Here is a 15,070-nt window from a genome sequence, read left to right as displayed (position 1 = left end):
AGTTTCACTGTGACGGCGGCGACCGTTGTTGAAATTACTAAAATAATATTTTTATCGAAATAACTACAAGTCTATATTATATCATAGGTTTTAGATTTTGTGGCCTCCAATAATAATAAACAAATATAACGATTTAATATTCTTTCAATTCGAATGAACATATTAATTCTATACATTTTTAATTTTAATTAATAATTATTTGAGAGTAACTGTTTTTTTTTTTTATTATTATTATTATTGAGAGGAGACGCAGTCTCAAAGTCTCCATTGACGAGCCTCCTACATATTGTAGTGTATCAGTATTCAGTATGTCGTGTTTGTAATCTTTAATATTATAATAATATAATATAACAAGTACCTACACGAGTTGAGGGAATCCGGCCTGAATACTATGAATTATATTATATTTTATGAACCTAAAATAATATTATAATCCTTAGGTAATAATAATGGTACACGATTAACATTTTATAAGGTACATTGTCATCCGTTGGTTGGTTGTCAGTACACAGGGCACTGGCTACAATGTATAAAAAGACAGGTATTTTATGAAAGATAAAACCGAATGGAATTATAACGTGGAAGATTAATTCGGAAGGTGTTTAAAATGTCCAAAGCTTTAGTCTATACGTAAATCTCGCACTATGCTATACGGTCTATAGTCTATACGGTAGGGTAACATTGGCCTACGTTGGGACTTAGTACTGTGTCATGGTGTTAACACAAGCGACTATAAAACATGGGGAGTTGATAATACTATCTAATATCCACATTTTATAGCTATAGTTTAATCTTAATGGCAACCTAAAAACTAAATTGAACTTTTATAGCGTGGTCGTACGCCTATTTTACGGTTTGTTGTGAACCGAAGATTGATATTAACATAGACATATAAAATTGGGTGCTGATTCGGTATGCGCTCTACAATTAAGTTTCTGGTTCGGTATGCGCTCTACAGGTCAATTTTAATTAGTTATTATTTTATTTTCATAATTTTCAAAAACGTCATAATAAAATTATTATAGAATATAAATATATAAAAATTAGTTAAATAATTATAAAAGTAATATAAAATATAAATAAGTGTATACAAATTAGTTATTCAGCATATATATCAGCACCAAATATTTTATTATATAAAAATAAAATATTACACTTATAACGATACTCGTGAACACTAGAAAACGACTGTAATAAAATGTACAGTAAGTATAATATAATTTAAGGTAAAGATGATCAAAGATAAGATAAGTCGAAAGAAAAACCCAACATATAATATATAAAACCGAGGCAGATATTTCCGTACCAAACGTAAATCGAGTGTAGAACGGCAAAATCTGTAGAGCGCATACCGAACCAGCACCTAAAATTGTTGCACAGACGATTTTAAATGACTTAAATATTGTGACAAGTGATTTAGTTATTGATTAAATTATTGGATGAATATAATAAGTGATTTAAAGTGATTTTGAATAGAAAATTAGATTTAGTTTGTACTCTGGGGAGGTTTGAATAAAAAATGCCAGCAATTTTCAAAAAAATATAGGAAACCTAATTTTCGATAAAATTGATTTTGTATTGATGTAACTTTAACGACCGTATAGATACTTGTAATTCTTATTAAACGTTTATATTATAATTTTCTATTCACGATAAAATTTTCAATAATATTCCGACTCGTTTGAGATGTTTGTGGTCTTGAGAAATTTTCAATTTTTTTCTACAAATGTCATTTAAAAATTATTAGCTAGTAATAAACTAGTATACAATCACAATTATTAATTGTTTAGAATGGGATTTAAAACTTCTATGTATAATTATAGATTTGACCATGTGTTATCATATTATTTTCAAAATACGTAGTTATTAATTTTAAGATATTATTTATTAATAGTATAAACCTATTTACTCCATTTTACGGTATTTACAGTAAGGTATTATTCTATTATTAACTCATAAGTTAATAACAACAATATTATACGATATAAATAAAATATATTATTATACTTTTACTAAATTCTTATTTTTTATTTTTTTTCCGATCTTCAGATTTGTTAAATGACTTCGATGGCTTTCCACTTGTACCTGTCCATTACAGCTACTTTTAGTTCCTTATAATTGGTTTTCCCTATGTTTTCTATGATCTGTTTCATGAATAGTGTTCTTGGTCTATCAATGAATATTAAACATTTAAACGCAATGTTTTTGGAAAAAATTAAATCTATCAACTATAATATTAATATTTTAATAATATAGCTAAATAAATGGCTTTAATGAGTTTATTGTCTTTTAAAATCTTATCAATAAACATATTGTGAAAATATTTAATTAATTATATAGGCTGACAGACAGTTTCCGCTCAAAATCGGTTTTTAATTTATATTATATTTTATCTCATTGAATTACAGTTTAAAATACTCATAACGGTGAACCACTCTTCTACATAATTTTTAATAAACTACATAATATTATAAGCGTAATATGATACATTATAATATCATGTAAACAAAAAATTAATAATTTTAATATGAGCACAATGTACTTTATACCGTAGATTAAGTATATTAGCACATTTAGTCTGAGATTCTACATAATATTACATTATTACTTATTAGTAAATGTTTAAATAACTTGTAAAAAATACACAGATAACAATAATTATTATGACTACAGACAGAGTACAGATTATTATTAGTAACGTATTATTATTTATCCGCAACGACAAACTACGATAATCGAACGAAAATGTTCACGGGCAAACGACTGAATGTAAACACTGTATCAAACGTCGCATTGTACAATTATTAGTTATTTTATCAAATAAACTCGACTAGATTTTGTGTTTTTACTTTTTATAAATAGACAAAATAAAAACCAGCCGTGTATAATAATAGAAACTGATGAAAACGCATTTGATCGAAACCGTTTTGTACGGTGTACCTGCATTTAATAATAACCGTAAAACCTATTTCAATAGAAAAATCGATAAACGCGTTTATTTTATTTTTTATGTCATAATGCTTTTCTATCATAACGCTAAAATCGATTTTTTTGTATTTTGGGGACTTTGAAGCGGCGAAACAAAATTCCTTACCTGCTGAGATTACAACTGGGCCACCGATTGCAATTTGTTGATAATTCGAGTGTCACGTTCACGAACATATTATTATTATTATTATTATAAAGGAAGACATGATGTATCGTCTATAAATGTCTTGTAGGTCGTGCATTCTTAATTAATGTTATCCGCGCGTAATTAGAACTGACAAAATTTTCAGTCTGTATTTCCGGGTGCGTCTTAAAACGGTAACGCCATCTATACGAACTCATTTTCTTTATCGTGAGCGAATGAATCGGTTACCTGTGGTTGGCTGCCGCTTATTTCAGTTGCTAGATGGCCTTGCCGTTTACGGTTGAAATCGAACACGGTAATAATTTTTTTTTTTTTAAACTTTTATATCACAAAACGCGATACGCCGATCCTTTCAGAAGTCTGAAATCCACTATATTTAAAGAGAGCTGTTATGACGTTTGAGACTTATAATATTCAAAACTTGAGAAAGGCACTTCCCCCCCCATCCCTACAAACACCACCTAATGATGTATAAAAACTATTATGATTTTGTTTTATATTCATCTAGGGTGGGGAGCTCAAACAATTTTTTTATACCTAGGTACTTAATTCATAATTTAAAATTTTTGCCATAATAGTAGATATAGGTAATCATTGTAATAAATAAATGAACGATTATTTAATATAATATAATATTTATAAACTAAATAATAAAATCTAAACGTCTATTTACATTTTCGCTTTTCCCGATATACATCCACCTTGTATAATATACTATTATTAATAGTATATTGTATTACCTATCAGATGTATACGTGATTTTAAATATAAGTAGTAATATCAAGATCTGTAGAATTATAAAAAAAAATTGACAAATAATAGTGGGGGGGGCTGGGCTGGGCCCCTACGCACCTCAGATCCGTCCCTGTGTCATACATACATAAGCACACGAACTACTTGTTCGTGATGCATTTATTTATATAAATTGTATTATTACCATCATAATTATATTGAATAGATATAGTATTCAAAGTTATTTATCGTTTTTGTTACTCTATCGCAGATTATTTTGCCACCGATGACTTATAAAATGTATTTCAGCGCCGTAGTCCGAGAGAAATACATGTTTGGGGTTTGACAATTTTTTATGTAAGACTAGACCACGTATCTTTTAAGGGTTAATTTGCTAATGACTAAATGTTTTGTGCAAACGTTTCGTACGTAAACAGTGTTTTTTTTTTTTTTTTTTGAATAACTTCTGAATAACGATTTTCTGATAAGTGATTATACACACATGACACAAGTTTACTATAAATTATAATATAATGTATAAATAGGAGTTTCCCACATTTAATAAGGGTTTTTATACATTGTATGTGTCCTGTGAAGTTAACACTTAACGTATATAGATATATAGTAATATATAATATGGTAGCATACATTACTTTCGAAATTATTAATTATTTATAAGATTGGAAATATGTATTACTGTCTACTTTATGTAATTTTAATGATTTTCAGGGGGGAAAGAGTGTCTTGCGAATTTAAAAACTAAATTTGAATGTTCTTGGCCGCGACTTTCATTTTATTTGTAAAAAAAAGATTTCGAAAATTTCAATTTTTTCTTGGTTAGTTTTAGATCCCGAAATATTCATATTTCTTGCCGCTCCATTTAATTTTGATTTTGCGGGGAAAGGAGATATCATCTAGTACGTAATAATTACTCTACTATAAATATAATAGATAGGCCATTAAAAAAAAAAAAAAAACAAAGGAGAGGTAAAAATAATTTTTAACCTCCCTTCCCTTATTCATGTCACTGGCATTAACTATTATAATTGCAAATGTTACATATTTTTAATTACAAAATGTTTTGGAAGTTTTCTTTCAAACTGATAAAAGAAAATTAAACTCCAGATGTTAAATTAAATCGTCTTGTTTTTTAACGGAACTTAAAAATCGTCATAAAAATAAATCAATAATACAAATAATAATAAAAATGAGCCTGGTTTAAAGTGCATTTGTTCCGATAGAATAGACAATAGTAATTAGAACATAAATTATAAAGCAGAATTGTATTTTTTCAGGCTGTATAATTTTGAAATAAATTCTGAATACACAAATATTCTTCAGTAATTGAAATATTTATGTTTCAAAAAAAAAAAAAAACTTATTGTGAGAGGTAAAAATGTATAGAGAACGGAATTGATTTTATCAAAAAAATTATTAATAAATCAAAAATGTACGTCATCTCGGTTGGAAGTAATTTTATGTTGATAACTTATTCATTATTCAACATTACTGCAAAATAATATATGATTATTAATTCGTAAAACATTTAATTTTTTTTTGCATATTGAATACTGTTTTTGTTTTCATAATGACCGCAAAGTGCAAACGATTTAAATCTGCAAAACCACAAGGAACATTGGTAACTACTTACTATCTTAGACTATCCTGAAATCTGAAGAGGATTTTTATCAAGTATGTAAAATATTAAAATGTTTTCATTAAATTAAAATATTAATAACAGTGCACTGATTTTTAATAGGTATTTATGAAAGTAAACAGTAAGTATCCGATAGATAATTATTATTTTTTTAATTGAAAGACTTAAGTTCAATCTTGTGCTGTATACAACAGGAAATTTTGAAGAATGATTTTAACTGTATGCACAAACATTAAATATCGAATTAGGTAGGTACAGCTTTTTTAACTTGTAAAATGTTCTACCGTTTGTCTGCACAGAATACTTGAGCGGGAAGGATAGTCAAGCAATAATTTAAAATTAATATTTAATGTAACAAATTGCAAATATTATCCTTGTGGGCTTGTATTGATTATTTTATTCAAAGGTATATTGAATAAATAAGAGAGTATGACTCAGAAATATAATTATTTAATATTTTTATAATTTGCCTTAGAAAATTTTTTTTATCAATATCCAAACAAAACAAAAAATTTGAGAAAAATTGTTAATCCATTGAAAGAATAAAATATTATAAATTGAAAAATATCTAGGAAATGTTAAACAATAACCATGATTAGTTTAAAAATAATGACAATGAAATCTATAGAAAATAAATTTTTTAACAATATTGATATTGATATTATTTTTTCAGTTATTAATTGTATCTTATTTAGTTAATGGTATTTTTACATTTTTCCTGAGTGTTTTAGTATAGTTCAAACTGTTATATTTTCAGTACATTTTTAACTATTACTTAAGGTATTGCGATTAATATATGTAAATGTATTTTGTTAGCTCATACTCAAACTACTTACTTGCAGGGCCGTATTTACGCCTAGGCCCGTGAGGCCCGGGCCTAGGGCGGCAATTTTTTTGGGGCGGCAAATTTTGTAAGAAATAAAAAAAAAATTATATGAATATTTTATGCATTTATGTAACTGCGTGTCTGCGTAAATTAATATTATATAATATTTGATATAAGTATTTAAAAAACATAAAAGTAAATCCATGAATTTGACACATTGGTTAATTCTGTGGCCTGCGTCTTAATAAGCTATCGTATTTATCGTAATCGTAATATAAAATCACAGATTTTTATATAGAAGACAGAAATATATATTAGTATATTAGTAGTATAGATATCTGTGTGTAAAATATACGAGTGCATGACACTTAAAATATCAATAACACGAAATCAATTTTCTTGTAATGTGAATTATAAAGATAAGATACCTAGGTATATAATATGAGTTGTTCCTAAAAGTAATTACGATAATAATATTATATATATAGAAATTGACGAGAGATATTGTGTATCCACATCACACACGACCACACTTCATTTCAGTTTATTGTTCGTCATTGTCGGGCAGTGCATATTACGACAACACAATATAATATTTAATAATTAATAATTCACGTATTAAATTTACAGCAATTAACATTTTTTCAACATGAGTGACGGTCGTAAACGTTTTAGTGGTTCAGAGTATAAAAAGCGAGCCAAAGATAAAGAATATAAAGAGATTAAAGTTCTAAATAAAATACCTAAACTAAGTACTTTCTTTAAACCTACTACACCGTCTTCTTTGAATGCACCTGATAATGATCAACAACATGATTTAAAAACGATTGACGACAAAGAAATGACTAAGTGCGAATCGAATTTTGTAATTAATAACTTAACAACTTCTACTTTAAATGTGGATTCAGATACACTTTATATTGATAATAATGATCCGGCTAAATGGATTATTAATGATGTAACTCGCGATTATGTGGCAAAACACGGAATAAATCAAAATTTAAATGATGATTTTACATGTTCTAAACGTGAGTATCCTGACAAAAATAGATTTTTAAATAAATCATTATTTGTTAGAACACGTATAAATGGTGAAGTACAGTCACGACCATGGTTAGTGTTTTCGAAATCTACTGGTTCAGTGTTTTGTGCACCATGTCGACTCTTTGGAAGTACACATTTATCAACATTAGTAACTATTGGTTTTAATGATTGGAAAAATGCTGTACGAAAATTAAACGAGCACGAAAATTCTATCCCTCATAAAACTTCAACAGTTGCATTAATTGAAAGGGGAAAAACTGCAGGTAAAATAAACCAAGAAATTGTTTTGCAATTAGAACAAGAAACCAATTATTGGCGAAATATTTTAAAAAGAATAGTTGCTACTGTACGTTCTTTAGTAATTCGAGGGTTACCACTGAGAGGCAGTGAAGAAAAATTTGGGTCGTATCATAGTGGTAATTTTATTATGACATTAGAACTTTTAGCAGAATTTGACCCCTTTCTATTAGAACATATTCGCCATTACGGTAAAATCGGTAGTGGTAATACATCGTATCTATCTTCACAGACATACGGAGAGTTTATACAAATTATGGCAGAACAAATTACAAAACAAATAGTTGAAGAAGTCAAAGTTTCAAAGTATTTTTCGATAAGCGTTGATTCGACGCCCGACGTATCCCATGTTGATCAGTTGTCTTTTATCATAAGATACCTTTCAAAAGATGGTACTCCTATAGAACGATTTTTAAAGTTTATTGCCAATACTGGGCATAAATCTGAACAACTTGCTGATGCAGTTTTTGATACACTTAATCAATATAATTTGGATTTTAAAAATTGCCGCGGGCAATCATATGATAATGCCAGTAACATGGCTGGTAAATACACTGGCCTTCAAGCCAGAATTAAAGAAGTCATTCCGCTTGCCATTTATGTTCCTTGCTCAGCACATTCCCTAAACCTTGTGGGGATATCTGCCGTGGATTGCTGTGAAAAATCGACAACATATTTTAGGTATCTACAAGAATTATATAACTTTTTCACAGCATCTACCCATCGTTGGGAAATTTTACTATTTTATTTAAAAAAGGCCAAGTGTGTAAAAAGTTTGTCTCAAACCCGATGGTCAGCAAGATACGAAGCGGGTAAATCTTTATATACTTCTTGGAGTGAAATTAAAAACGCTTTACAGGCTATTATTGACGATGCCAATGAAAAACCTGTAACAAAATTTGACGCTTTGGTTCTTTTGAAACCTTTAAATACTATAGAAATGTGCTTTATGGCTGTTTTTTGGAACGAAGTATTAGAAAGGTTTCATATAGTTAATAAAAAACTTCAATCAGTTAATATTGAATTAGGAATGGTCGTTGAATTATATGGATCTTTAGAGCAGTATATATCTAGAATTAGAAATAATTTTGAAGAATATGAAAGAAAAGCTATACAAATATGCGGTGAAATACAGTATAAAAAAGACAAGCGGAGAACTGTTAAAAGAAAACGTCAATTCGACGAAACAATGAATGAAGTGATAACAGAAACAGGCAAGGAAGATTTCAGAATAAATGTATTCTTCGTTATATTGGATAAATTGAAAGCTGAACTTGTAAGACGTGGCAGTTCGTATAAAGATTTATGTGTCAAGTTTGATTTTCTTACGAATATATGTAGTTTTGACGAGGAAATTATTTTTAAAAAAACTAGGGCACTTATAGAACAATATCCTAATGATATTGAAGAATCATTTACAAATGAATGTCTTCATTTGCGTGATCATCTTTTTTTTAAATCGGACAAAAAAAGAAGCGCTCAAGAACTTTGTCAGATGTTGTATACAGATGAATTAATAGATATTTACCCAAACGTCACAACAGCGTTACGTATGTATTTGTGCACGTTTGCAACAAATTGTACAGCAGAGCGGTCATTTTCAGCATTAAAAAGAGTAAAATCGCATCTTCGTTCAACTTTGGAGTCAGATAGATTAAATGCGACATCAATACTACATATAGAATCTGAGATGCTTCGAAGTATAAATTATGATGATATTATCGACGATTTCGCGACTAAAAAAGTTCGTCGTAAAATGTTATAGATAACATAGGTATAAGATTTAAACATTTACACTGCTATTTAGAATTTAGAATTATTTGTTTTGTTTATAATGACTATTGACCTAATTTATTTAAAATTGAAATAAATTTATTGGAAATAATAACATCATTTTTTTTTTTTCTTGGGATAGGGGCGGCATATTTAAAATGGCCTAGGGCGGCACTTGTTCTAAATCCGGCCCTGCTTACTTGATCACTTTATCATTTATATAATCTTACATTTAATTAAACGTATGTTACCCATTGTTTAATTAAATAAATCAAAATACATTCTCAGAATAATTGTTTTTCTTATAATATGTGTGTACTAATATATTAATAAAACAATTTAGTTATTCAGTTATATCTCTTCAAATTGTATACAATCACAAGGTGATTGAAATATTAATGTTCAACACAACACTAACTGAAACTATTTAATAATTGATCAATGAGTAAAGAATTAGCAAAAGGCTAAAAGGACAATACTTGATTTAATAGTAATAGTCAAGACATGGCAAATTAAATTGTAAATTGTTTAATTTTCACTTTTTCAATTTTGGAATTATAATGGTTTAGTTTATATCTTATTTTTAACAAAAACTGCTGACATATATTTAAATTCAATATTATCACAATGAAACATTTATGTATATAAATTACTTAAAAATCAATTTTGCTTTTATGTAAAAATGTTTTCAAAAATATTTTTTTCTTATTTCACAATATTAAAAAAAAATCATTTTTTTTAAATTAACAATAGTTTGTAACGTGCATTGCTTGTATAAATAATTTACTTAAAAAACATTCCATACTTCTCATAAAAAAATACACAAAAGTTTTTAACTTAACTCTATGCATGACAGCCTTTTTTTTCTCTATACCATTACTAACAAAAAAAAAAAAAAAAACAAATGGCACCTGATGAGCTATATTCTAAAAAAGACATTAGTTTTGGTGTAAATGTTCGCATATTTTGCGGACTAACCTATGTCTAATTATATAATATATTAATATAGGTACCTTGTTGGTTTTCTATAAGAAAAAAAAAAAAATAACAAACTTATTGATTTTGTTAACCATACCCAAAAGTTTACATATTAATGGCACCATAATAAAAAAACGTGTTGCCAAACATTGGAATTATCACAAATTTAATTATTACTTTTTTTTTTTTGAAGACTATGAGCTTTTTTTTCAAAGTACAAAAATAAGTCTGTATTTATTAATATTATGTTATAACATAAACATTAAGTTGTTATCTTAAAATATTTATTGCATATTTTAGTCTTTATAAAAAAACTAGATACATGACTATTCAGTTAAAAAAAAAAAAAAAAATTGTCAATTTATATTTTGTATTTAAATTATTTCCAAATTTTTGTTTTCTAATAACTTTAATTAGTATAAAAAAGAGGAGGTAATAAATGGAGGAGGCCTGTTAAACTCTAGCCGCTAGGAGATGCAATGATTGGTAATTGAGCAGGAGCTCGGTTACCAGAAGTTTCATTGGAACATTGTGGTTTTCCAAGTGACCTACGCTGAACAATCATGGAATGCGATGGCGGTGAAAGTCTTTTAGCAGCAGCAAGAGGTACATCAGTTGATGAAAACAAACTGAAATGCTGCAGGAACACTCGATTAGCCGACATAGCAGACTCTGCAAATGTAGATAGGGCACGAGCACTATTGTTACGTCTAATAACACATGGTGTATTCAGTTCATGATCTTTGGGTTTTTCTTGTTGTTGTCTAAACACCCATGGATGATTTAAGACTTCAGCAGCACTTGGACGAGCGCTAGCTTCTTTAACCAGCAATTTACTGATCAAATCTTTGGCTTCATTTGAAATGTCTGCCCACTCACGGTCTGGAAATTCGTAACGACCCTCGTGAATGCTGATAAAAAGCAAACCCTAAAATAAACATTCACCATTAAAAACTTGATTTTAATTATTATTCTATGATTGTCTTGTCTTACTTGACATTCTGGGCAAGCATTTCCTGATTCCCATCCACAATTGGAGCCACAATTTCCATAAAATGGCGGATAGCCACAAAGAAGTATGTACGCCACTACTCCAAGTGACCACAAGTCACAACGCTTATCATAATAATGGTAATTAGAGTCTGGACTACCAACAAATGCATCTACCACTTCAGGAGCCATGAAATCAGCACTTCCTACTGGAGTTAATAATTGTGGTGTTGCACTGCCATCAACTGGATTTAACTTGATACCGGATCCAAGATCAAAATCACATAACTTAACAGGAGTTAATGCAACTGGATCGACACAAAGGATATTTTCAGGTTTCAAATCACGATGAGCTATGCCTATATAATCAAAACATTATATTTAATTATATTTCAGAAAATCAAACAACATTTTTTGTTGAATAAAGTACCTTTTTGATGTAAGAAATTTAATGCACTTGCCAAATCTTTGACAATAAGACTAGCTTCACATTCTGTAAATCTCTTTCGTTGTTGTATTCTATCAAGCAGTTGTCCACCTACAACCTTTTCAAACACCATGTAAAATTTGTCATCAGCTTCAAAGAATTCAAGCATTTGAATGATATTTGGGTGGCCTTGGCAATGGTAAAATGTTTCAACTTCCCGGAATACACGAGCTCGAGCATGTTCGGCAATTTTGTCAATGACTTTAACAGCAAATTCTAAGCCAGTTAACACACTTACACACGTTTGAACAGAAGCATAAGCACCTTGACCCAACACTTCACCAGTCAATTTATATGCATCTAAATAAGTAAAATATAATATATTATTAATAATTATCTAATGAACAAACAATATTTAATAAATTATATGATCTGGGAAAAAAACGAATTGTTAATTGACAATAACTATATTACAAGAATTAAATACTAAACACAATTGAAAATGTATTCTTTATTAATTTATAGATTAATCTATACATTTGAATACCTATTTGATTAAATATTTTATGCATACTCTGAAATGTTGATCATATTATAAAACATATGCATTTATCAATAAATAAAATTGTTCATACTTAATATATAATTAATAACTGATAATGTTTATAAATATATCATGGTTAACTTTATCTTTTTAATCTAATAGTTAAAAATAATAATTTAATTACTAACATGTGGGTAATAGGTATCTATGAAAGTGAATTTCATACGTAAAAAATATTGTATCAAATACTTATATTTTAAGCTCAAACAATTTTAGTTTTTGAATTCTTTATTTATAAATAACATATTTGATATAAATATTGTGAGTTAAAAATGTTTATATCATATAAATTTCTATGTTGTTTAGAACCAATTAAAATTTGAATTTACTTGTCATAAACTTAAATTATAATATGATAAGAATATATTGCAATATTTCATCATTAAATTATTAAGTACTTACTACTTATAACTAAATTCACATTAACTAGAGATTAAATTCAGAAGAAAACATAGGTCTTTAGATTTAATAATTTATGTATATAACTAAGTTATTGTTCATTTATCTAAAAAAAATTTACTATCCAATATGATTAAGATAAATAATTATTTTATTCCTGGAGTAACTATAAAATGTATTAAATTTAAGAAAATAATAGTGTAATAGTGTATGAAATAATAACATTTCAATGACATTTTAACCTTCAGTATTTTTTCAATTACATTTTTAATAGTTTATTAATTTGTATGAAATTTTAATAAAAGCAAAATATTAAATAGGTAGTATTAAACGTTAATAAAAATAATGGAAAATGAAACATGAGGTATATTCATGAAATATCAAACTCAGCAACTTATTTCTGTTGGTCACTGGTTGACCAAGTCATTGCATGTTAACATTTTGGCAAAAGTACAGTCGTTTTATTAACAGTAACAAAAACTATTAAAAGAGAATGACCTACAAATAGTCATCGGCCAAATAATCATCATTTCAAGCAAATTAATTAAAATATAACAAATCAGTATTGTTTTATATTTTAAATCATAATGAATAATATATACCTACATCTCATAGAGCATACATACCTTGGAAACAAGATGTCACAAGGCTGTTAGTGATCTTCTTCTTCTTACGCTTGTTGCGTGCCTCTTCTTTTCTCAACGACAGCGATTCATTCTTTCTTTCAACAGGGACATCTGTCAATCAAAATTGGAATGCTCATTAGAATTAAATCTTAATACAAAAATTGTCTTCCTATACTTGGCGATTCTGAGGAGCTAAATATACTTACTTTGGGTGCTCTCGGTTTGTCCGGGGGTTTCTTCTTCAATAGTACTCTCGACCATTGTGGTTGATGACGGCGTTGCGCGAGAAAATCAGTGGATAATACTTATGGGAGTGAATAGTGGAACACGACGTGTACACGTTCGTTAATAAACGGCGCAATCACGAAATAATTTAATAACGAATAAATATTTAATTTAAACTTAAAAAAAAAACAATATCACAGCACTTAATAATTATCTGTCGACGAACGTAATATCAAAAATTAATTGGTTGTACAATATTACGCTTCTTCGCCCGTATAACAATATGACTATAAATATAATATCTTTTATCGACTCGTTTCTTTCTTCTTTTTTTTTTTCTCCCGAATTATCAGCGGGTTTTCACTCGGTATTAATACAGGGCGAAAGATAATTATATAGAAATACTAAATAAATAACGAATAATTTACAAAAACCGGGACGTGTAGGACGACGTGGTAATACTTTTGAACGACCGACGGTACAAATATTATTATTATTATTATTATTTCATTCGATCCCGGGAGCGTTGTTACGGTCGCACACGGTTCTCGGCTACACAAGACACACGATTCCGACGGTACACTACAGGAGCACAGCAATAACGGTTGCGCCAAGTCTTATTATATAATTCGTCTTCTGTTGCTGTACTACACACCACAAGGCATGCAAATGCGAACGCGACGAACGTTTTGGGTCGGCAACGAAACGGTCTCGAACGCGACTCTCGACTGACTGACTAGTGACTGGCTGAACTGAACACGCCACAAGGTAACGGCGGACCGGCCTGCTGGTGGTGTTGTTGTTGTTGTTCGCTTTCTCGCACACACACACACATATACACACACAGACACGTCATACACACCGAAACACGCTAACCGCTGGTTATGCAGTGTTGATGGAAACCGGCGCACGACGACACTACCAGCGCGGCCGACCGTCGCGTCCCCTTTTATACAGGACACCGCGCGTCCCGCCGCAGCGGAGGCACGTTTTATTTAGGCGGCGTACACACCGGCCGCGCGCGTATGCTGTGTCGTACGGAAACGAAACGCTCGACGTCGCGGTGGTGGCAGCGGTGGCGGAGGTTGTGGTGGTAGTGGTGGCGGTCGTCTGGTCGTCATCGCCGCCGCCGCCGCCGCTTTTATTGTGTTGTTTTTTTCGGCCGACCGTGTGGGCTCTATTCCATTTTTTTTTTTCTCCTTTTCACTCGTCTTCGTTTGCGTTGACGTCACGTTTTTTATCTCCGTAGAGGCAACACACATCACATTGATGATGATGATGATGACGATGATGATGACGAAGATGATGCTGATAATGATAATAATATTATTGTGTATCCGTAATAGCTGCGGCGTAGAG

The 15,070-nt window shown here is 29.6% G+C and overlaps 2 protein-coding genes across 2 annotated transcripts; one reads left to right on the top strand and one right to left on the bottom strand.

Moving 5' to 3' along the window:
- Window positions 1-6,997: 6,997 nt before the first annotated feature.
- On the top strand, window positions 6,998-9,454 carry LOC112592913 (zinc finger MYM-type protein 1-like). Its single transcript, XM_025337075.1, has one exon. It carries the CDS (start codon window positions 6,998-7,000, stop codon window positions 9,452-9,454), a length of 2,457 nt encoding a protein of 818 aa, XP_025192860.1.
- A 1,339-nt stretch (window positions 9,455-10,793) lies between these two features.
- LOC112592996 (MAP kinase-interacting serine/threonine-protein kinase 1-like) lies at window positions 10,794-14,644 on the bottom strand. The gene is made up of 5 exons (XM_025337184.1): window positions 13,693-14,644; window positions 13,487-13,597; window positions 11,861-12,217; window positions 11,434-11,789; window positions 10,794-11,368 (listed from the first exon to the last, which is right to left on the bottom strand). Exons 1-5 carry the CDS (start codon window positions 13,745-13,747, stop codon window positions 10,901-10,903), a joined length of 1,347 nt encoding a protein of 448 aa, XP_025192969.1. The 5' UTR covers window positions 13,748-14,644; the 3' UTR covers window positions 10,794-10,900.
- Between the last annotated feature and the right edge of the window lie 426 nt (window positions 14,645-15,070).

The sequence above is a fragment of the Melanaphis sacchari genome, unplaced genomic scaffold (genome assembly GCF_002803265.2).
Source record: "Melanaphis sacchari strain LSU unplaced genomic scaffold, SCAv2.0 Contig19_pilon_pilon, whole genome shotgun sequence".
Lineage (NCBI taxonomy): Eukaryota > Metazoa > Arthropoda > Insecta > Hemiptera > Aphididae > Melanaphis > Melanaphis sacchari.
This window is presented reverse-complemented; position numbering and strand designations above follow the sequence as displayed.

Excerpts from the sequence above, each read along its gene's own strand:
- LOC112592913 (XM_025337075.1), top strand. The coding sequence starts at position 6,998 with ATGAGTGACGGTCGTAAACGTTTTAGTGGTTCAGAGTATAAAAAGCGA.
- LOC112592996 (XM_025337184.1), bottom strand. The coding sequence starts at position 13,747 with ATGGTCGAGAGTACTATTGAAGAAGAAACCCCCGGACAAACCGAGAGC. Across the intron at positions 12,218-13,486 it reads TGTGACATCTTGTTTCCAAG|ATGCATATAAATTGACTGGT; the intron begins GTATGTATGCTC and ends TTACTTATTTAG. Across the intron at positions 11,369-11,433 it reads ATGCTTGCCCAGAATGTCAA|GGTTTGCTTTTTATCAGCAT; the intron begins GTAAGACAAGAC and ends TGTTTATTTTAG.